General features: G+C 45.2%; 1 protein-coding gene across 1 annotated transcript in view; it reads right to left on the bottom strand.

Annotated features, from left to right (window-relative positions):
- The window catches only part of mlphb (melanophilin b), a 68,180-nt gene that overhangs the window by 29,889 nt on the left and 12,755 nt on the right, over positions 1-25,536 (bottom strand). The window contains exons 4-6 of the mRNA XM_034110413.2: positions 22,304-22,443; positions 12,336-12,377; positions 3,759-3,814 (exon numbers count right to left, since the gene is read on the bottom strand). Of these exons, the coding sequence (XP_033966304.1) occupies positions 3,759-3,814; positions 12,336-12,377; positions 22,304-22,443 (238 nt within the window). The remainder of the gene's footprint in view (positions 1-3,758; positions 3,815-12,335; positions 12,378-22,303; positions 22,444-25,536) is intronic.

The raw sequence follows: 25,536 nt of genomic DNA, 5'->3' as shown, positions 1-25,536 counted from the left end.
CCCTGCAGTGCATTGTTGGTGCAATTGTCTAGAACGAGCTTGAGTAAAGGGTTACAGAAGCCAGTGCATATTTGGACCAGTAGAGGGCAAGTGAGAACCAAACGAGAGATGCAGGAAGCCTCTTTTTTGAACATCCATCAAAAGTCCAATCATATTAGATATAAACAGAACCCTAGGAACACAGGCAAAGCTCTGTGGGCCCAGCAGAGCCCAGGAGCCAGTTTTCTGTACCGAGCAGCCGCTGCAGTGATTGGAAATAAACAAAGTGTAGCTCCCTCATTACCCAGAGCCTGTGGTCTAAACAATGCAAGTCTCGCTTTTATGACCAATTCCAGTGGACCCAGTGCTCCTGTTTACCATCTCATTATGCTCAGGCTCTTTTTACTCGGCCCCAGCTCTTTTAAGTAAGGATTACATATGACAGCCTGGTATTTACCCATAATGCATCACTGCCAGTGCCGGTTGGACCGTGCCTAAGTTAACTCTGTCAAGGCAAGTTTATTTATATAGCACTTTTCAGCTCGCGACAATTCAAAGTACTTTATAAAAGAAATTAACAGAAATGTTAAGAATAAATAAAACTATTATATAATGGCATTTTACAACAGGCATTTAAAAGCAAAGATAATAAAATAAACACAACATGTATACAATACATGTTTAAATGGCATACTGCGGTGCGAAAATCAACAGCTCAATTAAAAGCAGCGGCAACAAGATATGTTTTCAGTCTCGATTTGAAAATAGCAAGAGTTTTTGCAGACGTGCATGATTCGGGCAGTTTGTTCCAGAGTGTCGAGGCACAATTGCTAAACGCTGCTTTTCCATGCTTTGTTCTTACTCTTGGAACCAAGAGCAGACCCGTCCCAGAAGACCTGAGGCACCTTGATGGTTCATAATTATGTAGGAGATCGTTCATATACATTGGCCCTAAACCATTTAGTGATTTAAAAACTAGCAATAGAACTTTAAAATCAATTCTTTGGCCGACTGGAAGCCAGTGTAATGATTTCAGAACCGGACTGATGTGATCCGCTCTTTTAATATTTGTGAGGACACGTGCAGCAGCGTTCTGAATCAGCTGCCGCTTTCTGATGGATTTTTTAGTGAGACCTGTGAAGACACTATTGCAGTAGTCGAGTCTACTGAAAATAAAAGCATGGACAAGTTTTTCTAAATCCTGTTGTGACATTAGTTTTTTTAATCCTTGATAAATTCTTCAGGTGGTAGTATGCAGACCTAATGACTGTTGTAATGTGACTGTTGAAATCCAGGTCTGAGTCCATTACTACACCCAGTTACTTTGTAGTCTGACGACTGAAGCTCTGTGATTACTTTTAATCGGTCCTTCTTTGCTCCAAAAACAATGATCTCAGTTTTTTGTTTGTTCAATTGGAGAAAGTTCTGAGTCATCCAGTCAGTGATGTGCTCAATGCACTTGCTCAGTGTTCTAATCGGAGAATAGTCTCCTGGTGTAATTTAAAAATAAATCTGGGTGTCGTCTGCATAGGTGTGATAACTTAGATCGCTGTTTTTAATAATTTGAGCCAGTGGTAGCATATAAATATTAAAAAGCAAAGGTCCTAAGATGGGGCCTTGAGGAACCCCGTTGCCTATTGAGACAACGTTTTTTCTGTCCTTTAATTAGGAACTAAACCAATTTAGAGCTTTTGCTGAAACTTCCACCCAGTTTTCTAGACGATCTAACAATAAGTGACCCGCTCTATTGAAATCAGTCGGAAGTCGCAACGGCTCATTTCAAAATAAACGTGGATTTGCGTAAAAAACTAGTTTTTCGGGGTTCGGGTGTTTTGTTTGATTTTAAATAAACAAAGTCTTGGCTTTCAGAATATGAAACTTTTATTTAAACAATGCACACAAACGCAAAAATACACAAACACACACACCCCAGACCAGTAATCCAAACGAAAATATCAGATCGATGGATTCCAGAGAAGAGGAAACTTTAAAGGCCTTTTTCTCAAAATGATGACTCGTGACAGTCATTATATAATTTGACATATTTTGCTTAATATTTCGAGTACAAAAACAATCCTGATATCATTAGAAGGCTAGGAATGCCCTCTTTCCAACAGTGTATACAACTCAAAATGTGTCTTCGGGTCAATGCGACTGATTTCGATAGAGCAGGTCACTTATGTTGTGGTCAACAGTACCAAATGCAGTGCTGAGATCTAATAATACTAACACTGATATTCTGCCACTGTCTGTGTTCAAATGGATGTCATTTAAGACCTTAACAAGTGAAGTCTCAGTGCTGTGGTTAGGTCTAAAGCCCGACTGAAACACATCAAAACCGTCATTTAAAAACAGGAATTACTCAACTGTTGAAAAAACACTTTTTCAATCAATTTGCTTAAAAAGGGAAGGTTTGATATTGGCCTGTAGTTAATCATTATGGGTGCGTCTATGTTATGTTATGCTATGTTATGGTTTAATTCCTGCAGTTTTCAGGGCCTGTGGAAATACACCCGAGTGGAGAGACTTGTTTACTATGTGTAGTATATCTGAGGCCAAGCAATGAAAAACAGTTTCGAGGCTACAGGAGGAGGATTTCAGATGTTGAATATTGTCTTCCAGGTCTTTAGCATTTATCAGACGGAACTGTGTCATGATGTCTGAATTGACTTTTAGTGGACACAGGGACAACACATTTGCTGTACCTGATACAGAGGAACTGACTGCTTGTCTAATTTTCATGATTTTGTCAGTGAGGCTGGCCTAGCTCTTCTTCTCAGCACAGGCAGGAGCTGTCAGCGGCACATAGATCTGATGCAACATGCTTACAGTGGACTTCATGTCTGTTTTGCAAATTAGGTTTGGATCCTCTCGTATGTAATTGAAAACAATTGAAATGGGGAAACTATGAAACAGACAACTCTCACCCTGCTGGGATCCTATAGCTCACATTTCTAAATTAGTTTTTCTAAATAGTTTTAATCATATAACATTTCCCCCTTACCTTACATACCAAATCAAACAAAAGAACTAGAGTGTGATATTTAACAGATTTCTCCTAAAACATTACAATTACACAGCGAGTTGTCAATATTTGAATAGCTATGAATTATTGTTATTCAATAAAAAAACTGTCATCACGACGGTGGCAGATGATCTTTTTTGCAGTTTTGATCATCCGTTTTACCTTCTTTTATTTTGAGCTAAGCTACTGGCTGTAGTTTCATACTTACAATATAATATAACATACAATATTGTTATCTATCTGTAGTCAACAGATGTGTTGCTTTCAATAGTAATTTGAAGAATGGTGTAAAAACAGTTGTTAAATTGATATTAAAAACACTAAGAGCGTGAAAATCTGCAATATTTTAAATTGATACTATTCAATGTGATAGATTTTCTTATCTTTCTTAACAGATATTGAACTGAGTTTAAATAAGAACCAGGAAATATGTTTGGTGTGGGCCACACATCAACAGAACTAAAGTGAGCCAGGTGTTTGCAGGTTTCCACATGTCGAGGTCTCAATGTCAATTTGCAGAGAAAAACAGCAGAGCTGTAATGTTCAGCTTTCTGAGGACATATTGATTTCCGCTTCTTGTTAAATGAAGCACATCATTGCAATGCTTACTGCTGGCCACAAACTCACTGAAATGTGGGAGCCTATAAAAAAAGAAGCTGCAAGTTGCCTGTTTATTAAGTCTATTCTCATAGAAAGGTTAAGCAGTACATATTAAAGCACACACTCTCTGAATAATAAGAAAGAGTTGGCGTACCTCCTTGTTGCACGGTGATTCTGGAGCGTCCATACTGTGCTCCGCATAGCCATCTGCTGATAAAGAACAAACACAGTGAGCTTTAACAGAGTTGAACAAATGACTGCACAACAAAGAGAGCTTTCTAAAGAGAATCATGTGGCGTTTCTCTGTGCGCATGCATTTCTTAGCAAACATAGAGTCACACAATGCAGAGTGAGTTCACCATCCAAAGTAAAGATTTACACTTCCTTCAATAGAACTCTAGAGTCAAGTAGAATATAGGTACAACAAGATTGTTGTGCAACATACTGCAGACAATCAAATGCTATATTATTTCCATCTGGTAGAAAAATTACAGCACAGGGACTGAAAAGCAACGTGGTGTGTTTTCAGTCCCTCTTTATGAGAGTGTTTATGAGAGAGTTGCATTTCTACGTTACAGTTTCAGAGAGAGAGAGGAAGGAGAGACTGGCCAACAACATACCCTGCAGAGAGGAGCAGAAGAAGGAGCAAAGGGAGCTCCACAGATACAGTTGAAAGCACACACAGAACAACATGTCAGATTAGCTCAGCCTCAGTGGGCCTACACTTACAGCACAACTTCTCTATCATTTCCAACATGAATCACTGTATTACATATCATGCCATTTATCCGGCTCTTTTATCCAAAGTGACTCACACACACCTCAATACTGTCTGCACTAGGAGGAGCTGGGGATGGAACCACTGACCCTCTGGTCGATGCCCAGTTAACACCCTTGCCCTTATAACTAACACTTTGTTTGAAATCTGGTTGTCTGTCTGTCTGTCTGTCTTTCTCTCTCCCTCCTCTCTCTCTCCCTCTCGATATGTCAATGTGAACACAATCCAGGCGAGCCCTGAATGTTCCCAGACCACAGTAGTCAGAGGTGGAAGAAGTAAGTAATTATTTACAGTTAAAGCAGCAATATTGCGCGTTAAGTACTCAGTTACAAGTTAAAGTAGGGCCACCAGGGTGGGTGGAGGGGGTCTGGAGGACGGGTCTTGGACTGAAAGCCCAGGGGCACGGCAGAGGACCAGGAAGGGGTCTCGGGCGGACGGCCCAGGGGCAAGGAAGAGTTAAAAAAAGGGGGACTCGGGCGGACGGCCCGGGGGCAAGGCATAGTCCAAGGTGGGGGACTCGGGCGGACGGCCCGGGGGCAAGGCAGAGTCCAAGGTGGGGCGAAGGCCAAACAGCTCCGGAGGCCGGGCAGGACCCGGTGTCGGCCGAACAGGAACCGGAGCCGGTGGGACAGGCTTCGGCAGGATCCCCCACGGAAGAGGCCCAGGAGTTGGCAAGACCCCCGGCGAGACAGGTGATGGCGGGGCCTCCAACGGAACAGGACAAGGGGTTGGCAGGACCCCCGGCAGGAGAGTAGTCGGCGGGACCTCCAACGGCACAAGACATAGGGTTGGCAGGACCCCCGGCAGAAGAGTCGTCGGCGGGACCCCCAACGGGACAGGACACAGGGTTGGCAGGACCCCTGGCAGGAGAGTAATCGACGGGACCCCCAACGGGACAGGACATGGAGCTGGCAGGAACCCCAGCGGAACCTCCAACGGCACAGGACACAGGTTTGGCAGGACCCCCAGAAGGAGAGTAGTCGGCGGGACCTCCAACAGCACAGGACATAGGGTTGGCAGGACCCCCGGCAGAAGAGTAGTCGGCGGGACACCCAACGGGACAGGATATAGAGTTGGCAGAACCCCCAGCGGAACCTCCAACGGCACAGGACATAGGGTTGGCAGGACCTCCAGCGGAATCTCCAACGGCACGGACATAGGATTGGCAGGACCCCCGGCAGAGGAGTAGTCGGCGGGGCCTCCAACGGCACAGGACATAGGGTTGGCAAGACCCCCGGCAGAGGAGTTGTCGGCGGGGCCTCCAACGGGACAGGACATGGAGTTGGCACGACCCCCAGCGGAACCTCCAACGGACCAGGACATTGGGTAGCGACTTGAGACATGACTCGAGAGGGGACTTCAGAGGAGAATCGAGAGGAGACTCGAGAGGGGAACCAAGGGGAAACTCGAGAGGAGACTCGAGAGGGGAACCAAGGGGAAACTCGAGAGGAGACTCGAGAGGTGACTTGAGAGGGAACTCGAGAGGGAACTCGAGAAGGGACTAGAGGTGGGACTAGAGGTGGGACTAGAGAAGTGACTAGTGGTGGTACTGGCTCCAAAATGGTGGAATGAGCTCCCCATTGAAATCAGGACCGCAGAAAGCTTACACACCTTCCGGCGCAGACTGAAAACTCATCTCTTTCGACTCCACTTCGAGCGATAGAACTATTAACAAAGCACTTATATACTAATAAAGGACTGGCTTATCTAAAGCCAGTTGAGTAGCACTTGAAACGATTGGCTCTTTGAAACCTGATGTTCTTATATGATTCTGTTTTCTTCAAGGTTGTGTCTTCCCGGTCGAATGTACTTATTGTAAGTCGCTTTGGATAAAAGCGTCAGCTAAATGCAATGTAATGTAATGTAATGGTACTAGAGATGGGACTAGGGCATTGACAAGAGGAGGGACTTGAGATGGGACTTGGGAAGGGACTAGAGGAGGGACTTGGGAAGGGACCAGAGATGGAACTCGAGAGTTGACTCAAGAGGGAGCTGGAGGGGTGACTTGAGAGGGGACTCGAGAGGGAACTCGAGAGGAGACTTGAGAGGGAACTGGAGAGGAGACTCGAGAGGGGACTGGAGAGGAGACTCGAGAGGGGACTGGAGGGGTGACTTGAGAGGGAACTCGAGAGGGAACTCGAGAGGGAACTTGTGAAGTGTCTTGAAAGGGGACTCGAGAGGGGACTGGAGGGGTGACTTGAGAGGAGACTCGAGAGGGGACTTGAGAGGAGACTCGAGAGGTGACTTGAAAGGAGACTCGAGAGGGAGCTGGAGATGTGGCTTGAGAGTGGACTTGAGAAGGAACTTGAGAGGAGACTTGAGACGGTCGGTTCGCCGACAGAACACGGGGGGCTGGAGTCGGCCGGAATGCCGACAGGACACGGGGGGCTGGCGTCGGCCGGTACGCCGAAAGGACACGGGGAGCTGGCGTCGGCCGGAAACGAGGGGCTGGAGTCGAAACCATGGCTGCTGGGGCCAGGACTGAGGCTGGAACCATGGCTGCTGGGGCCTGTACTGGAGCCGGAACCATGGCTGCTGGGGCCAGAACTGGGGCTGAAACCATGGCTGCTGGGGCCGGAACCATGGCTGCTGGGGCCAGAACTGGGGCTGTAACCATGGCTGCTGGAGCCGGAACCATGGCTGCTGGGGCCGGAACCATGGCCGCTGGGGCCAGAACTGGGTCTGGAACCATGGCTGCTGGGGCCGGGACCAGGGCCGGAACCATGGCCGCTGGGGCCAGAACTGGGGCCGGGACCATGGATCTTTGGGCTCGGGCTGCTAACCTGGCCTTGCAACTCCTTCCTTTAGGAGGCGTTTGGAGGCTCCGTGGACCTCCAAAGGCCAGACGAGTTCCAGAGAACGGCTCCTGGACAGGAGCAGGCAATGGGGCAGAAGCCAGGGTTGACTCCAAACGGACCACACCGATGCGTGTGGTGTCATAACGGGAGTTGGGAGGCATGGGGCTGTCAGGCAGGGGATAACACATTTCTTGAGGAAATCCAAAATCCCGCCCGGTAAGAATTTAACCAAGCCTGGTTTCTCCATCGTAATCTAGCGTGCTTCTGCCAGAACAGCCTCTCGCTGCTGAACCCTGGACGCTCCCAACCATCGACTAGAGCAGCCAGCCAAAGCAAAGGAAAACTCCAATATCTCCGGCTCAAAAGGATCTGCTGGGCCCACATTTAGGTTGGTTCGTTCTGTTACGGTGTGTGAAGCAGGCAGGACCCAAATGCAGATTTAAACTGAAAATTCCTTTATTTCAAGGCTACCGGATACTAATAAAGACAAAACAGAACACTCACCGGAGACTTACGGCCCGTCTACACTACAGCGTCGAAAGCTCCAAGCTGCTCCAAGCTGCCCATTCACTTTCAATGGGGTGACGTCATGTAGCCGCGCTTTTTCGCCGAACTGAATTGTGGGTAGCAGAGCGAGGCGTCTCAGGCGTCCCAGGCGACCAGAAGTTGAACATTGTTCAACTTCTGGTCGCCTGGACGCCGGAGTAGCCAGCGCCAGCCAATCAAATCCCGTTTCCCAAAATCTGACAGCTGAAGCGCTAGCCAATCAAACCGCGTCTAAGCTGGGAGAGATATCCCGCCGTTCATTTCTATATTTCAAAAAAAGTCGGAGGAGAAACTAACTATCGCCGTAGCGAATCACCCGGTTTTGTATGACCAGACCCTCTTCACCTACCGGGATACAAACCGGAGGAGCCAGGCATGGAGGGAGGTGGCAGAGACAGTGGGGGAAACTGGTAGGTTTTCGCCTGTTTGGGGAGTTTATATATATATTGCTCGCATAAAATCCCCGGGGGTTTTTGCTTTGTATGTCGGGGGCGGGAGATTCATGTGATTGGTTGTTGGTCGTGTTGCTTGAATAAAATCCCCAAGCTCCAGACACGCCCAGCTCCAAGCTATTTTTGGAGCTGTAGTGTGGACGCTCCGTCAGTCACAAACAAAAGACGAACCAACACTGAACACAGTAAGAGAACAGACTAAATACATGGAGGGGTAATCACAAGACGAGAAACAGTCGGGCAGGGGAGGAGAAACACAAGGGCCACAGGTGAACACAATCAGACAATTAGACACACCAGGGAAACTAACAACAGGGGAAAAACACAGGAAGAAGGACCAGACAACATACAAGGAGGAAAATACCCATAACCAGACATACAAAACTACAAACGTGACAAAACATGAGAATCCTGACAATATAGGTGTAAGCAGGGGTAAAGTGCTATTTTTATAAGTGGGGAGTGGACCTCACATAGGGGGGTCCCGGACCATACTCCCCCGGGAAGATTTTAAATATTGAAGATAAAAGCATCAATCTGGTGCACTTTGAGAGCAACATGAAGAGATCTATGGATACCTCTCTCAACACCCATATGAAACAGAACTGTAAACAGATTTACTTTTTCTTTATGGATATTTTACAATCACCATTTTAAACTTCATTCTTTTTTTACTGTCATATAGTATTTCATACCTGTTTTTCATGTATTCTCTTATTTTTTTATAACTATAATGATCATGTAAACGTGTGCCTCGGAAATAATTGTTTACATTAATGGTGACTAAACCGTTTGAGACCCACTGAGATAACTTAGACTAAAGTTAACTATCTAAACACTCCTTTAGTTCACTGAGGGACTTTGTTGTTGAAAAAACTCTTTATATCCGTTAGCGTAGCTCGCTAGCACCAGAAGCTAACAACGCACGCACACAAAATGGCTCGTTCCACACACACGATACACACACAATAACCTTTTTTCACAAAGCAAGGTTACAACTGTGAGGTGGATGTAGAAGTGTCAGAATAAATATAGATGTTTTTATTTTAAAGTAAATTCAGATTGAACACAGTAAAAAAATGTAAATTATTGTGTCCGTCCAAAAAAAAATTACTTATAGTGAAAACCACCATTGAATGATGGGATGGTAGACTAAAAGCTTTAGGAATCCAAACTACAACATATAATAAGTACCCTGTTTCAAGATTGATGCAAAACAAGTGAAATTTGACCTTTTTAGACAGATTTAGCAAAAAACCCCACTTCTGCGGTCATTTGGGTGGATTTGACCTATCTCTGGCCCCCCATGCTCGATTTTTCTGATTGACATCTCTTTCTAACCGTCAGAGCCAATGGATTCGAGGGGAACTCCCACATACTCCTTATTTGGTAATGTGTGTGTGTGAGACTGACGCATAGCCAACACCGGAAGCTGCGATACCATTCGCAGGTGGCTACCATTAGCAGCTAACTTTTACTCTCCGATTTTTACATAAAAATGGAATTATGGATTATAAATTAAAAAAAAATATATTCCACAGAAACATTATCAACCTATGGATTAACCGATTCAGCCGCGTTGTTTCTCGTTTTAATGCCATTGAACAAGTCTTTTGATCAGATTGACAGCTACGGTGAGACGATCTCCCGTAAAAGCTACGTAAAGGTACGTGTTGTGATGTCTGTGTTTGGATCACTCAGTGATGATATATATACCTAAATAATCTGTCGAACCTCAGCTTTAATTGGATATCTTGTATGTGCAGCTACGATAAGTAATAAGGGTAACTTTTATCTTGAGTTCTGTGCCAAAGTGCATTTTTCGCTGCGGAGTCATTTAGATGCTTCTTATGAGACTTGTGTTTTGTTTTGGTAAAAATGGTTTGTATCGTCAGTTAGCTAAGATTATTCCCGTTAATCTGGTATAACACATGAATAGGCTCTTAAATATTAAGATCCCCTGAGACACAGTGTCGTGAAAAAAAAGGACCCGCCGAGGGGGTCCTTGGGGCTTATTAAAATTATGATTTTTTATTAATCTTTTTTTCAATTTCTTTTTAATAACCATTTTTCCTCCTGGTCTCTCAAGCCCCCCCTGTGCCTCTGCGCCCCCTGGTTCACTTTGGGAACCACTGGGTTAATCCAATGTGTCTGTCACTTTGAACAAATTATTGATAATCCATAATTCCATTTGTATGCAAAAAACGGAGAATCAAAATGAGCTACTAATGGAAGCCACCAGAGGCTATCGCAGCTTCCGGTTTTTCTACGCGTCACAATCACTCCTTATTTGGTAACCTGTGTGTGTATGTGGAACTTTCCCTCGATTCCATTGGCTCTGATGGTTAGAAAGAGATGTCAATCATATCACTGAAATGTCATTTTCGAGCCTGACACCTAAAAAACTGGCTTGGGGATTAACCTATAATAATATATAAGGTATGTTGATTCATATTTTATATTAGTAACCTGAATTGCAAATGTAACTAGGAACGAAATATGTAAAATAAATGTAGTGGACTATAAAGTACAACATTTTCCTACAACATGTACTGGAGTAAAAGTACCTCCATTTCACTTACATACAACTTGAGTAAATGTACTCAGTTACATCCCACAACTGACAGTAGCAATGTATCAGACATTCAACCTGTCTTTATTAGTCTCAATTGCAAAACATATATATTTACTAAACCATACAGCAGCATAGGTATTGAACACATGTGAGTCCTGAACGGATCTGAAGAAGACCACACACTTGGCTGGACTAAGCCTCAAAGGCCCTGAGGGAATAACATGTGTGGTCTTTGAATCCTGTTTGTTGCAATTTGATGGAACACATTATTTATTGATGAAGGGCCCCTCACCATGACAGCAAATGGTAAAAATTAAGGGGAACCTTAACATTTTGGATATTGCCAGATTACAACAAACCCATGATGCATATAGTGCCACGTGCCTGGTTGCTAATCCAGTCTAGACCACCCAGACTCACTGAAAATAATTGCAAAATGTCTGAGAACCGTTGCATATGATGTGAATAGCACACAGCAGGACTGTGATTCAAAATATTTTGACTGTGATTTGCTACATATGAGCTCAAGAGTCTCAGTCCTGTGCACAGGTATTGGGGTAAATAGTTGTTACACATGTTTTAATAACATTTTAAGCAATGCTAGCAACAGGGATGGAAAATTCAGCTGGTCCGTCCGTCAATTATGTCGGTCAACAGATATGTAGGTCAAGAGATATGTATCAAACTATTTAATGTAGTAACCTACTTCTAGAAAAATGTGACAGTTTTCAAAAGAAGAGTCGCGATAATTCAGACGATCGTCTGATTTTTTTCTCTAGCATAGTCAATGTTTAAACTTTATAACATTATAACTGTAAAATGAATAAAAGACTTAAAAGTGCAAATTGTCCAATGCTAGCATGCTAACACACTAAAGTAAGATGGTGAACAGGTTTAACCCGCAGTGCTATCATCCGCATTTTAGCATTGCCATTGAGAGGAAGTTAGCATGTTGATGTTAGCAGTTAGCTCAAAGCACTGCTTTGATAGTATGACCATTAGTCCATGTGCATAGGAATTAAAAAATCTAACTCTTTCTGCATGTTTTTGGCCTTTTCCTCCACTGCCAACAGCGTTTAAGGTTACTGCAAACTGAGCTTTTGTAAAACTCACATTCAGATTTTTCAGAAGCTCAATTTTCAGTGTTGACGTAAAAAACGTATTTCTTTTGGTTTTTAACATCACAGTGCGAGGCGTCACAAATACACATCAGTTGTGTTTTTCCTGTGGACGGAGATTTGTATCCAAACAGTGATAGTGTAGCGTCCGAGGTGTTAGGGCTTCAAAGATAATTCTGTATCACAATAACGCAGGAACTTTGTACTTGTGGAGCGTCACAAACAGCGCCTCCGTTTATTACTTTTTCACTCTCACACTCCACAACTTCAGGACATCCTGTGCATGCTCAAAACACATGAACTCTCACCCCAATGCTTACAATAGTGTTGACATTATTTATTTTTATAGTAGAAGAAAAGTATTTTAGAAAATGACCAATGTATGTTTTCTTTGGCCCATAAAGCACCAAACTTTAAAACAACAAGTCAGAAGATAATATAGTTATTTAGTTCAGTCTACTTACTGTGGACCTCGGGTATGCTCTGTGTATCATATCCATGATGGTCTGAAAAACAGAAATATACGAAACAAGGATGACCTATTTAGTGTTATTTACACTTTTAAATGAAAATGAATGAATTTTGCAATTCAGTAACTATGCTAAACAGCTCAGCGAATTGGAGTAATTCAGGTAGTCCTTATTTTCCACATAAAACCATAATTAGAAGCAGAAGCAGATGTAGCACCATGAATCAGAGGAGCTGAGGTTGGCTGGCTAATCGAGTTGAACTCCTTTATGAACAAAGACTCTGCTGTTAGTTACCAACAGTGTTGTATCTCCCCATGCACAAAGCTACTGTACACAGAATGACACCATGCGAGCTGTGGGGCCCGGCGGACCACAGCAGAACAGCCAGAGAATGTGAGTGAGAGTACAGTCATGGATGGGAAATTGAATCCAAGCGATCACATGAAGCCCTGCATGTGATGAGTGGCTGGTGGTTTTTAACATGATGCATCTGTTGACATGTTCTCAGCTGTGTCTAATAACAACACAATGTATCTGTGCTCACTGTGCGCTGTTTCTACATGAAGACTGTCTCTCTTTCTGTCTGATTCTCACCGTTCTGCTCAACTGACTCCTCCAATTCCAGGCGCAGATTGAGACACATGTGACTGGATGATCACAAGGCCCTCTGGGCCAAGCCAGCAAACCAGCTTTATATTTTTTTATACTCCGTCCAAAAATCCTCCAGGGTGACTCAGCGAAAGCATTACCAGGAGCCCTGTCTCTTCAGAATTCATTGATCTCCTGATGCTCTGATCTCACATGGAGCCCTGCTGTGCACAATCATTCGTAAAGCTGATAAAGTGTGCTTCAAGGGCATTTCTTTATATGCTCTGGGTTTGGCCAAAGGATATTGGCAATGCTACGTGAGCAACTTAAAAAAGAGAGAATAAGTGCCGGAAAGGTTTTGAAAAAGCCTCATGCCGTCACTGCATCAGACTTTAAACACAAGCAGCAAACATAAACAGGACTTTTCACCACATTAGAATCTCAGGAAATAATGTGTGAAGAGGTCTTCTGTCAGGAACTAAGACTGTGACACTCGGCAAAGCTGTGAAGAGCCAGAGCCGGAAAAAGAGAAAAGATGGGAGAGATTAAAGCCTGCGACAGATTTGGCAGCCTCCGGCTTACTATCTGAGACGGAGAAAGGAAATGAATATTGTGACTCAATGACACAAAAATGAAGGCTCTCGTAGACAGGTGGTGGACAAATGTAAGAAATGGACCAACAGTACGTTTCTTGGAGAGGAAAACGTGAGCGACCAGAACAGCTGAAAGGATCCCCGTTAGAGATTTTATTTTATTTATTTTTATTTTACCTTTATTTAACCAGGATAGGTCTCATTGAGATTAAACATCTCTTTTTCAAGAGAGTCCTGGCCCAAGAATCACACAGCACAGCACAGTTACAGACAACTTTACAGTTACAGACAATTAAAAACAAAAAAACACAGAATCACAACACAGTCATACACCAAGTTTAGCCAAAGCATTTACAGACACAGCGGCCTGCTTCAAGGTCAGTTAAAGTTGCTTTGAGTGTGTTTAATGAGACCAGCTCTCTGAGTTTCAGCTCAGTTTGAAGCAGGTTTGAAGCTTGAGGGGCAGCGTAACAGGGGGTTACGTATTGTAACCCTAGTCATATAAGCACAGGCTCCGTCCTCTACTGGACTCTATGGGTACTACTCTCTATCATGCTGTGCGTGCTTTCACCTACTGAGTTTACGTAAACGTAGTCAGCCAATCGGGGCGAGCCTACCTGAATGCGCGCGCAGGCCCACAGTATATAAAGGCGGCTACACCCGCCGCCCACTATCCTATACACTCTTCAGCGAGCGGACTAGGAAAGACAGGGCCCCCAGGTAGAGGGCTAGGGTTACAATACGTAACCCCCTTTTATATTTCACACAGGCTCCGCCCTCTACTGGACTCTATGTGTACAGTGGGCGGAGCCCCGATGTATACACGCCCTGTCATCCAACAACATCGACCCACCACACCGTCCCTGACCGGCTTTTGGCTAACATCCATTGCATCCCCACTTCCTCCCATCCGGTTGTAACTGTAGAGAAGTTGGGGCCGCAATTTGGATAAGGCACACTCACACACGCTTACCTCGTGTAGAGTGTGCATGGAAAAGATCTGTGCGGAGACTCCGTCTAGAGCCTACCGCGCACCATGTTCCCCAGGTCCCTCAGGATTATGAGAAAACATAAGTGCACCACGTCCCCCACCCTCACACACGCTCCGTGTAGAGTGGGCATGGACAGTAGTGAGGAAGGCCTGCCTCCAGCCTTGTATGGGGCTGATTGCGCACCATGTCTCCCGAGTCCCTCAGAAGCATGGGAAAACACAAGTGCTTTATGTCCGGGGGGGGGGGGGTCAGACACCTGCTGACACACAGCCACCCCCCCTCTCACCACAGCCACCCCCCCTCTCACCAGTCATGCGTTGCCTCGGCAAGCACAGACGACGAGAAGGAGCCAGACATGTCCAGGAGATAACATTTTATGAAGGAGCCTGGCGTAGACCAAGACGCCGACGTGCATATATCCTCGACACTCACGCTGCTGAATAAGGCTGTTTGACACAGCCCGTGTAGAATGCACACAGACCCCCGTCCACAGGCATGTGTAATGCACCCGCATAGCCATCCTGTTAGGCGCTTCTTGGAGAGAGCTTTTCTAGCCACACTATCCCCAAAGCACACAAACAGCTTTTCAGTGCGTCTAATGGCAGGCGTGCGCTCTACATCAGAGTCCTGCATCGGGTCGGGTACCCGCGGGTACCCGACGGGTGACCCGCAAAAAAGGTGATTCGCGGGTGGTATTTTTTCAAACGCTTTTTTCCGGGTTCGGTTCTGGGTAAACAAAGATGATGCGGGTCGGGTCGCGGGTGTTGCATAATAAATATATTGAAATAATGATAATTTAGTTTAATGTTTAAATCCTCAGACCTCTCCCCCGCGGGACCGTGCATAATCATAACCTCTGCAGCGCATCAGTCTGCTGCTGAGCGCGCCACATTCGAAATGGCTGAGGTGAAGCTCTCTAGCGGAGAATACAGCATTTTCAATAACACTTCCTCAAGAGCGAAATCCAACGTCTGGAGGCTTTTGGTTCCTAGATGGAGAAAATAACCAACATCCCACGCTTTTTGAGACAAATATGCAACTGTGTGTGTTAATAATTGCACGTATATATGCGGGTTCGGGTCGGGTCGCGGATCTTGTGCCGACGGGTCGGGTCGGGTTGCGGAACTAATTGGCAATATGTGCGGGTAGCGGGTACGGTATTGCACGTCGCGGGTGTGGGGCGGGAGCGGGTCTTGAAAATCAGACCCGTGCAGGACTCTGCTCTACATACCATGCTAGCGCACGCACTCGGCAGAGGAGGTGCAATTTAGCCTCCCTGGCCTCAATATGGGGTGGAAGATTAAAGCCACCTTACTGAATAGCCCTTGACCTGAACGAACTCCTTCGGCTCTTAGGAGTAAAGGAGGGGTTCGGTCTGAGTGTCGCCCTGCTACGGTCACCCCGGATCAAAAGGCAGCTTGGGTGCACCGACAGAGCGGTCAGCTCGGACACTCTTTTGGCCGAAGTCAAGGCAAGTAGCAACGCTGTCTTCCATGACAGTGCTTTCAGGGAGGAGAGCTCCAGGGGCTCAAATGGTTCTGTGACCAGAGCCTCGAGCACCAACGGCAGGTCCCACTGCGGGGCGGAGGCGTGCACTACTGGACGCTGCCTCCTGACCCCCTGCAACAACCGCGACATAAGCGGCTGACTGAAGGCTGACCTGCCTCAAAATCCCTCGTGGCAGGACAAAATGGCTGCTCCTTAACTGTGGAATGAGCCAGCCCCCTGTCCACCAGTATCTGTAAGTAGGTAAGAATAGAGCCCAGTGTGCATGACAGAGGCTCTAGACTCCTTCCTTCACACCATCGCCGGAATCCCGCCCACTTGGCCTGTAACAGGCTGTGGTGGATTCTGCTCCTGCTGCCTGGATAGTCTGAATAACGTTGTCAGACAGCCCCACCTGTCTCAGCCTGTCCCTCTCAGGAGCCAAGCCTGGAGAGGTTGCCCCCTCTTCCTGAGACAGCGCTCCCCAGACCTGAGGAATAGCCCAGGGCTGGCCCACCATCATCTGTGTTACCCCGCGTACCACGGCGCCAGGTCCGAAAACATTTAAAAAGGTCTGTGAGGTAGGGGGGGGGCCTGATTGTTGAGGGCTTTGTGAGTAGTCAGGAGGACTTTGAAGTTGATTCTTTGACGGGGGGAGCCAGTGGAGGTTCTGGAGGACGGGAGAGATGTGATCTCGGGAGCGGGTGTGGGTGAGGAGGCGGGCAGCAGAGTTCTGGATATGTTGGAGTTTATTGAGGAGGTTGGATGGTATGCCGGAGAGCAGACCTGGGCATTGTACGGCCCGCGGGATTATTCTGACCGTCCCGCGAAAGATTACATGATAATTAGAAAATAAAACATATTTTCTAATTATCTTATGGGTGGACTAAAACCGCATTGCTTTTATTTTGAAGCCCATTTATTCTCACAGTGCACGCAATCGTACACGTCAACTTTGGATGAGAGCATCCTCTACGGCGTAGAGGATGCTATTGCAGTAGTCGGGTCGTGAAGTGATGAATGCATGAATCAGGGTTTCAGCAGCAGAGGAGGAGAGTAATGGGCGGAGACGGCAATGTTTTTGAGGTGGAAAAAGACGGTCCTGGTGATGTGATTGATGTGGTGGTTGAATTTGAGCTGACTGTCGAAGATGACTCCGAGGTTGCGGATGTGAGGGAGGGAGATAGAGTGTGGTTAATGGTGAAGTTGAAATTCTGGATGTCTTGCAAGATGCATTCATATAAACCACATCTCCATAATCCAGACAGAAAGATTGCAGACACTAGTTTCTTTTTGGCCTCATAGGAAAAACAGGACTTGTTTCTAAAAAGAAAAACCTAATTTTATTCTTAATTTTTTCAAGAGTTCCACAATGTGTGGTTTAAAAGAAAGCAAATTGTCAATTATAATTCCAAGATACTTATACTGCAACACAGATTCAATCTCCATCCCCTGCAAGGTGGTGATAGGAGGAAGGTTCAAGACCTTGGGTTTTGCTTTCGAGAACATCATTAGCTTTGTCTTGGCAGCATTTAAAACAAGTTTCAATTCACTCATGTTGGATTGTACAATGTTAAAAGCATTCTGGAGCTGACAAAGAGCCTGCTTCGGGGTGGACGCAGAACAATAAATTACTGTATCATCGGCATAAAAATGCAAATTTGCATTCAAAACATTGTTATTAAGACTGTTAATGTAAATTATAAATAACAATAGTCCTAAAACAAATCCCTGTGGCACACCCTTGGATACCTGAAGAGATGTTAAAGTTAAGCCTTCAGCCCGCACACACTGTGATCTGCATGATAGATAGTTCTCGAACCAACAGACAGCCTTACCTGAAAGACCGATACGACCGATACCAACGAGTCTTTGTGATCTACTGTGTCAAAAGCCTTTGACAAGTCAATAAAAAGTGCTGCGCAATGCTCTCCATTGTCTAATAAGTAAATAAGATAATTTACTACTTTTAAGGCAGCTGTTGTAGTGCTGTGTTTTTTCCTAAAACCAGATTGAAAGTCAGATAAAATATTATTTGTTGATAAAAACTCCTTCAGTTGGAAATTGACCAGTGATTCCAGTACTTTATTTAAAACACATCATGTGGGTCTGTAGTTGTTTAGGAGAGTGGGGTAACCCCCTTGTGGGAGAACAAAAGCAGATTTCCAAATAAGGGGAATTTCGTTTGTCTCCAAGGACAGATTAAAAAGATAAGCCAAGGGCAAAGCTATACAATCAGCTGCTAACTTTAAAAAGTACGGCTCCAGGTTGTCAGGACCTGCTGATTTTCTTGGTTCCAAACTTTTCAGGGCTTTATGCACCTCTGAGACTGTTACTGGAATACAATTAAACGGTTCACCCTCCCAGATACCACCGTCAGAGCGACCAGTGGCTCGTTGAGCTATGTTCTGCGAGGTAAACAGCGAACCAGAAGCAATACAATGTTCATTAAAACAACCAAGCATTTCTGCCTTATCAGAGATTTGAACAGAGTCCTCCTTCACAATGCAATGTGGAAGCTCTATAACATTTTTGTTTCCAGCTAATGATTTAATAGTTTTCCAGAATTTAAGGGGATTATTTAGGTTGTCTGAAGTTTCAGTTAGGAGATGATCCGCTTTGGCTTTTCTGATTTTAACGGTAAATGCATTTCGTAGCTGCCTGAAGAGCAGCCAATGTGACCCAAGGCCTGTACTCCTGGCTTTTGACCATGCTACATTGCGCTCGTGTAGTAAATCAGAAAGATCTGATGTGAACCATGCATTGTCTCTGCCTTTTATTCTGTAGTTTCTTAAGGGGGCATGCATATCAACTATTTTAATTACACCATCATAAAAGAATGTCCAGGCAGTTTCAACATCTGCAATGAGATTGATTTTGTCCCAATCAAATAGAAACAGGTCGTTGAAAAAACCCTGCTCTACAAAATGTTTCATATCACGCTTTATGGCCTTGTAGAGGGTAACGGGGTACAGAGTCGCTTAGATAAGCGGGGGAGTGCATCTGACGAAGAGATAGGTTGTTGTGCTCCCTCTCTCTGTTTCTTATCCTATATCTAATATAACTGCTCGGGTCTTGATAGATTGAGTGGGGAAGTTCATGAGATCTTTCTAGAGGGTTATAGAGAATAACTTTTATCCAATGACCTTTCCCCTCTCTGCCTGTGTCTGTGTATTCTCTTGTTCCGATTAACCCAGCCAAATCTTTTTTCTTGTTTTGTATCTATATCTACGCCGGGATCCGGAGTCGAGGCTGATCCTCTTGCTGTAGTCCTGTGTCTTGGATCCTCTATCCTGAGTTCTGGATGAAGTCGTGGACTTCGGGTCGTGGCTGAACCTGTCTCTGCGGTCCTGCCTTGGGTCTCGTCATGCTGCTTCCCTGATGGCTTCCACAGGACTGTAGCTGACATCCTCGTGGATTCATCTTCTTTTTACAGACACATGCATTTCCTAACATTCGGTCTATATGCTGTAAAATGTATTATCTCTTCGATTTACACACGGCATCTATTGCACGTCTGTCCGTCCTGGGAGCGGGATCCCTCCTCTGCTGCTCTCCCTGAGGTTTCTCCCATGTTTTCCCCTTAAACTGTGGGTTTTCTCTGGAAGTTTTTCCTTGTACGATGTGAGGGTCTAAGGATAGAGGGTGTCCTTTTTCTCATACTGATATTCTGAACAAACTGTGCTGTTGTATTTGCTGTAAAGTGTCTCTACTGTAGGCTATTTTTATTATATGTACAGCACTTTGGCTCGACCAAAGATCGTTTATAAATGTGCTATATAAATAAAACTTGATTTGATTTATGATGATACAGGGTTTTGTCTTAGGGACTTTTGTATTTTCCGTACCGTGGCAATGACACAGTGGTCACTGATGTCATTTGCAAATACAGAAGCAGGGGTGTATTTATGAGAAGCATTTGTAAGGATTAGATCAATTAAGGAGGGTTTTTCAGGAGATTTCAGATTGGGTTTAGTGGGACTGCCAACAATCTGAATGAGATTTAAGGAATTGCAGTATGTTTCAACATCATCAGATGCTGGTAGCAGCCAGTTCCAGTTTAGGTCACCCACAATGACAATTTCAGTATAGTTAAGACTGGACAAAAGCTGCATTAAAGATGGTAAAGTGTCGCTGACAGCTGAAGGTGGTCTGTAGCAACCAACAACAGTAATATGGAGCACTTTTGATACTTCCAAGTCAAGAGCCAAAAGATACAATTATTTTGTCAGTGATGTCGAGAGAATATTTTTTACATGAAACTTCGATTTAACATAGACTGCACCACCTCCACCCTTTTTAGGCCGATCAGTCCTATTGACGCCTATTATAGCCGTCAATGCAAATATCCTTGCTTGAAATCGATTTGGTTAGCCAAGATTCAGATATCACTATTATATCAGCATCGGTTGAATGTGCCCAAATACCAATCATATCCATTTTAGCAATCAAACTGCGCACATTCAAATGGATGAGACCAAGACCAGACCTTGATTTAAAATCTGTAGGGGTGTTAAAATTAACACAAGAATCTGGTCCAGGGTTAGGTTGCACAGTGTGTTTAAACCTAACACAAAATCACGAACATGGCTTGAAGAAATAATAAAGTTGTCTTGTAGAGCCATAAGGCTAATGAGACGGGCCAAGTCCACAGATCCGCACTTGACAGATGCGGGAGAGAGGATCAGAGGGAGTGGGCTCAACATCGTGCCCAGCGGACTGCAAGAGGAGCACGTTCCCCAGCTTGGTAATACCAGGGTTGAGAGCGATGGACGGGATATTTCGGTCCCGTGGGGATTTCCCCCAGTGCTGCTCCAAATTAAAAGGGATAGGACAGCCAAAAGCAGTGACATAATTAAAATCCTGCTAAACGTGGAGATCCCGATCAAAGCAGCAGACTCTTGAGCTCCACGCCACAAGACAAGTTAATGCAGAACGAAATCAGGGTTAATCCCATATAAATCCGTTCCGGATATGTTCAACCACCCGATCAGCTGGGGACGATGCGTGTCGTGACGTCACATGTAAACAGGAAGCCCGACCCGATGCATCGCTGGTTTAAAAGTAAAAAAACTGGATCAGTACGGATCATAAAACAGTCAGATACAGTTCAGTGCACAATTAAAAAAGCCAGGAACTTCCCTTTAGGATGAGAAAAAGAATTGGACCCATCAAGATCAACAATGTGTAGACCGGTTGCCGAGTTGAACAGGCTCCAATAGTCCAAGTAGCCGGTATTTCCGCCGGTAAGTCACAATACTACATTTACGATTTGATATGTAGCAGTTGAAAAATTGAAAGTGTCCGCCAGACAACTTAGAAGTAATCACTCAATCATACAAGTCATACAGACATACGGACACAGAACGAGACGTTCTGCCATCTTGGATGACTTTAGTTCCACCTGGAGTAAATTCACGAAATGTGTGGAGCGCATCTTGAGGGCCTTCAAAAATATGAAAATGTTATATTTTATGATGATGAGGCGCAAAGTCTAATCTCCCCTTGCCCCAAGTGACTGCAGAAGCTATAACATTCATTCTAATGAAGTCTTTGCTGCTCGCATTTACTTGACAAATCTGCATTCTGTTGCCCACTGGGAAAATATGCTGTATTTCAGAAAAAATAAATGCATTAACAGGTCCATATCTTTAGCTTGTAAACTGACACAAACATGTGATGCACTTGTTATGGCGATGATTTGCCGATTCAACAGGTTAGTATACATTCTTTCTGCAGTTGAGGTGCAGAATGCAACTGTTGAATCTCCTTGAAGCCTTTCATTTATGGGGGATTTCTTATGGTAAGCTGGAGCCTTCTTCCAGCAATGCTCTGCAGCTCAACTTCTGACCTGCAGCACCTCCACAGGGCTCGTAAAGAAATGAGTGAAGCTGATGGGAATGTGTTAAGGTTGCCCCTTTAAAGTCACCTTGACCTTGGGTCTGACATTGTACCACATTTGTAACCTTTGATTTGCACCGCTTCTCATTTATATAGACATTCCTACTTGGCAGCTGCCCTGACAAACTCCAGATTTTGACTGCTGAGCTTCATCAGCCGGGGGTTAATCTCTTGCTTAAGGGCCACACTGACATCATTTATTAAGTGTAACATGTAGACTTGTACCACATACTGATTTGCACAAATGGATCAAGGATGAAAGCATTCCAGACACAAGCATTTCAATCATTTCTCACAAGCATTAGGTTGGGAGAATCCTGGAAACCAATTTAGTAACACAACTTCACGGTTCTTTTCTGTACAGAAAACCACAGACAACGGCATCTTGATACTAAAAACTCACCTTCTAAATAATTCTGAGAGCCACTGTGGACCCCGCTCAACCTCTTGAAGAGTGATCTCATCACCTTTGCACTGCCAAAGCGCTTGAAGCGGGCACGCACATTTTCGTGGTACCACTCCAAAGTGCCGATCTTGAGGACCCTGGTAAAGGAAATAGGAACTAAAGACTTAAACACAGATCAGTCACAAATACAACTGAAAATACCTTGGAAAACACATGTCCCACACACAGGGACTGGATATGTCTCTTTTGTCAAAGGTAAGACATTATTGGCTGCTATGGTGAGTGCTGGTCTAAGTGCGAGATGCATAGCATGATATTTACCACACATTGGCAGAGCTCAGCCACATCTGAGCAAACTATAGGATACAGTAACATATGGAGCTGAAGCGGTATGGTTGAATTGAATCATGTTTCCAAAAAACGTGCAGTTTTATATAGATATATATAGATATATATAGATAGATAGAGAGAGAGAGAGAGAGAGAGAGAGAGAGAGAGAGAGAGAGAGAGAGAGAGAGAGAGAGAGAGAGAGAGAGAGAGAGAGAGAGAGAGAGAGAGAGAGAGCTCTGTTTTCCAGCCTGAGTCTATTTAATTTATTGTTTTGGTTGTGTGTGATTTAATTAATTTATTATAATTTAATTAATTTGTTTTATTTATTATATATCATTTATATAGTTTAATATTATTTCACATTTCATTTGCAATGATGAATGTTCAATAAAAAGTTCTGTTTGAAAGGATGTACTTGAATTATTATTATATTGTCATGGTTTTGGATTTATGTTTTCCACCTTTGTTTTGAAATGTTTTCCTCTGTGTATAATGTCTGGTCCCCCTCCCTGTGTTTGCCTTCCTGTCGTTAGTTTCCCTGGTGTGTCTAATTGCCCTTGTGTTTCTCCTCCCCTGCCCAGCTGTGTCTTGTCCTGTGATTACCCTTCTGTGTATTTAGTCTTGTCTTGTCCTGTGTTCCATGTCTGTTAGTCGTCATTTCATGTCCCTGTCACCTATGCGTGTCCGTGTCTCCTGCCTGTTCCCGTATGTACGTTTGTTCCTGTCTGTCGTGTTCCCCGGTTTTGTTTCTGTTAATTCGTTTCTTGTTTTTTCATGCCTTTGGCTTTTTATAATAAAGCTCGCTTTTTGTTAACGAAACTTTTTTTTGTATTTTTTAATTGCACTTGGGTCCTATTTTCCCCAAACCTGACAGTACGAACAGACCAATATGGACCCAACAGTTTTTTAATTTAGCCAAGAGCTTTATGAGCTTAAATACAATCTGGAGTGTAGCAGGCCCTGGCTTAGGAGCTTGTTGCCTGAGAAGCTAAGAATGTTTACGAGCAGCCCTCAGTGCCAGCTTCAAGCCTCAAATCCCTTCTTGGGATCCTGCCTTGCCTTAGGAGGTCCACGGAGCCTCCAAAAGGTCTCTAGTACCTCATTCACACCAACAGTGTTTCAGGGCCGGTTCGGAGCTTGAGCTTGAAAAGCACCAGGTTTTCCTCTTCACACCGCAGCGGAGCAGCCTCTTAGATCCGGAATCCGGTTTGTTTCAAGCACCAACAAATTGTCCGGCCAGAGCAAAAGCACCACATACGTCACGCTTACGTCGAGGCGGGGGCAGGAGCAGAGACAGATCAACTCCTGAACAACAACAAAAAGCCCGTGTTTTATCCAGTTTGTACACAACGATGGAGAAACTTAACAAGAGTTTCAGAGTTTCTGCCATAGACTGTAAAGGTTTCTGCTCATGGTGAAGCAACGTGTCTGCGTGTTAAGGTGGAACCTGAGCATTCACGTTGATCACCTCTCATTATAAATCTATAAATATTAAACTTTACTTCACCTGTTCATTTGAGAACAGCTGTTACATACTTTGGTGAAGGTTACAGTTCATTTAAATGAAAGATACAACGTTACTCCACACTCATGGTTCAGTCCACCTTAAGAAATAAGACCGACCTCGGAAGCAGTTGTGTTTTAAAAAAATCTTTATTGACACGAGTACACTTTTTTATAAGAACATAACTAAACCACAGAAATGACTCAAAAAAGCTGCAGATAGAGGCATAAGAAATGAATGCAACTGATTTCATCCGCGCGGTTTGGCTTTATGAAGCAGGCAAGCAAACGGTTACGTCATAACGCAAACGATGACGCAACGACGCATTACCAGTCGGACTCTGGGCGGTGTGAAAAGAGCCAGAGCTAAACCGAAGAACTGGTTCTGAACCTGAAAAGCTCTAGCACGGAGCTTGAACCGGAGTTGCGTTGGTGTGAATGAGGTATAGGAGACGCAAGGCCAGGATTCCAGCCGTGGCCCCAGCAGCCATGGTTCCAGCCCCAGTTCTGACCCCAGCTGTCATGGTTCCGGCCCCAGTGCCGGCCCCAGCAGCCATGGTCCCTGCTCCAGAACCGGCCCATACAGCCATGGTTCCGGCCCCAGTTCCAGCCATAGTTCCGGCTCAAGTACCGGGCCCAGCAGCCATGGTCCCAACTCCGGCACCTGTTGACTCTTTGGCCGACGCCAGCTCCCCGTGTCCTGTCGGCGTACCGGCCGACTCCAGCACCTCGTCTCCTGTTGGCTCTCCGGCCGACGCCAGCTCCCTGAGTCCTGTCGGCGTACCGACCGTCTCAAGTCACCACTCCAGTTCCCTCTCAAGTCCCCTCTCGATTCTCCTCTCGAGTCTCCTCTCAAGTTCCTTCTCAGGTCCCCTCTTGAGTTCCTTCTCAGGTCTCCTCTTAAGTTCCTTCTCAAGTCACAACTCGAGTCACCTCTCGAGTCTCCTCTCGAGTTCCCTCTCCAGCCTCCTTTCGAGTGAACTCTCGAGCCTCCTTTCTAGTCAACTCTCGAGCCTCCTTTCGAGTCAACTCTTGAGCCTCCTTTCGAGTCACCTCTCAAGCCTCCTTTCGAGTCACCTCTCGAGTTCCCTCTCGAGTGTCCTCTCCAGTCACCTCTCGAGTTCCCTCTCAAGTCTCCTTTCGAGTCACCTCTCGAGTTCCATCTCAAGTCCCCTCTCCAATCCCTACTCAAGTGCCGTTGTAGGTTCCGCTGGGGGTCCTGCCAACTCCATGTCCCGTTGGGGGTCCCGCCGACTACTCTTCTGCCGGGGGTCCTGCCAACCCTATGTCCTGTGCCTTTGGGGGTCCCGCCGGCTGCTCTTCTGCCGGGGGTCCTGCCAACCCTGTGTCCTGTACCGTTGGAGGCCCCGCCATCACCTGTCTCGCCGGGGGTCCTG

This window comes from Pseudochaenichthys georgianus, chromosome 21, assembly GCF_902827115.2.
Source record: "Pseudochaenichthys georgianus chromosome 21, fPseGeo1.2, whole genome shotgun sequence".
Taxonomy (NCBI): Eukaryota; Metazoa; Chordata; class Actinopteri; order Perciformes; family Channichthyidae; genus Pseudochaenichthys; species Pseudochaenichthys georgianus.
This window is presented reverse-complemented; position numbering and strand designations above follow the sequence as displayed.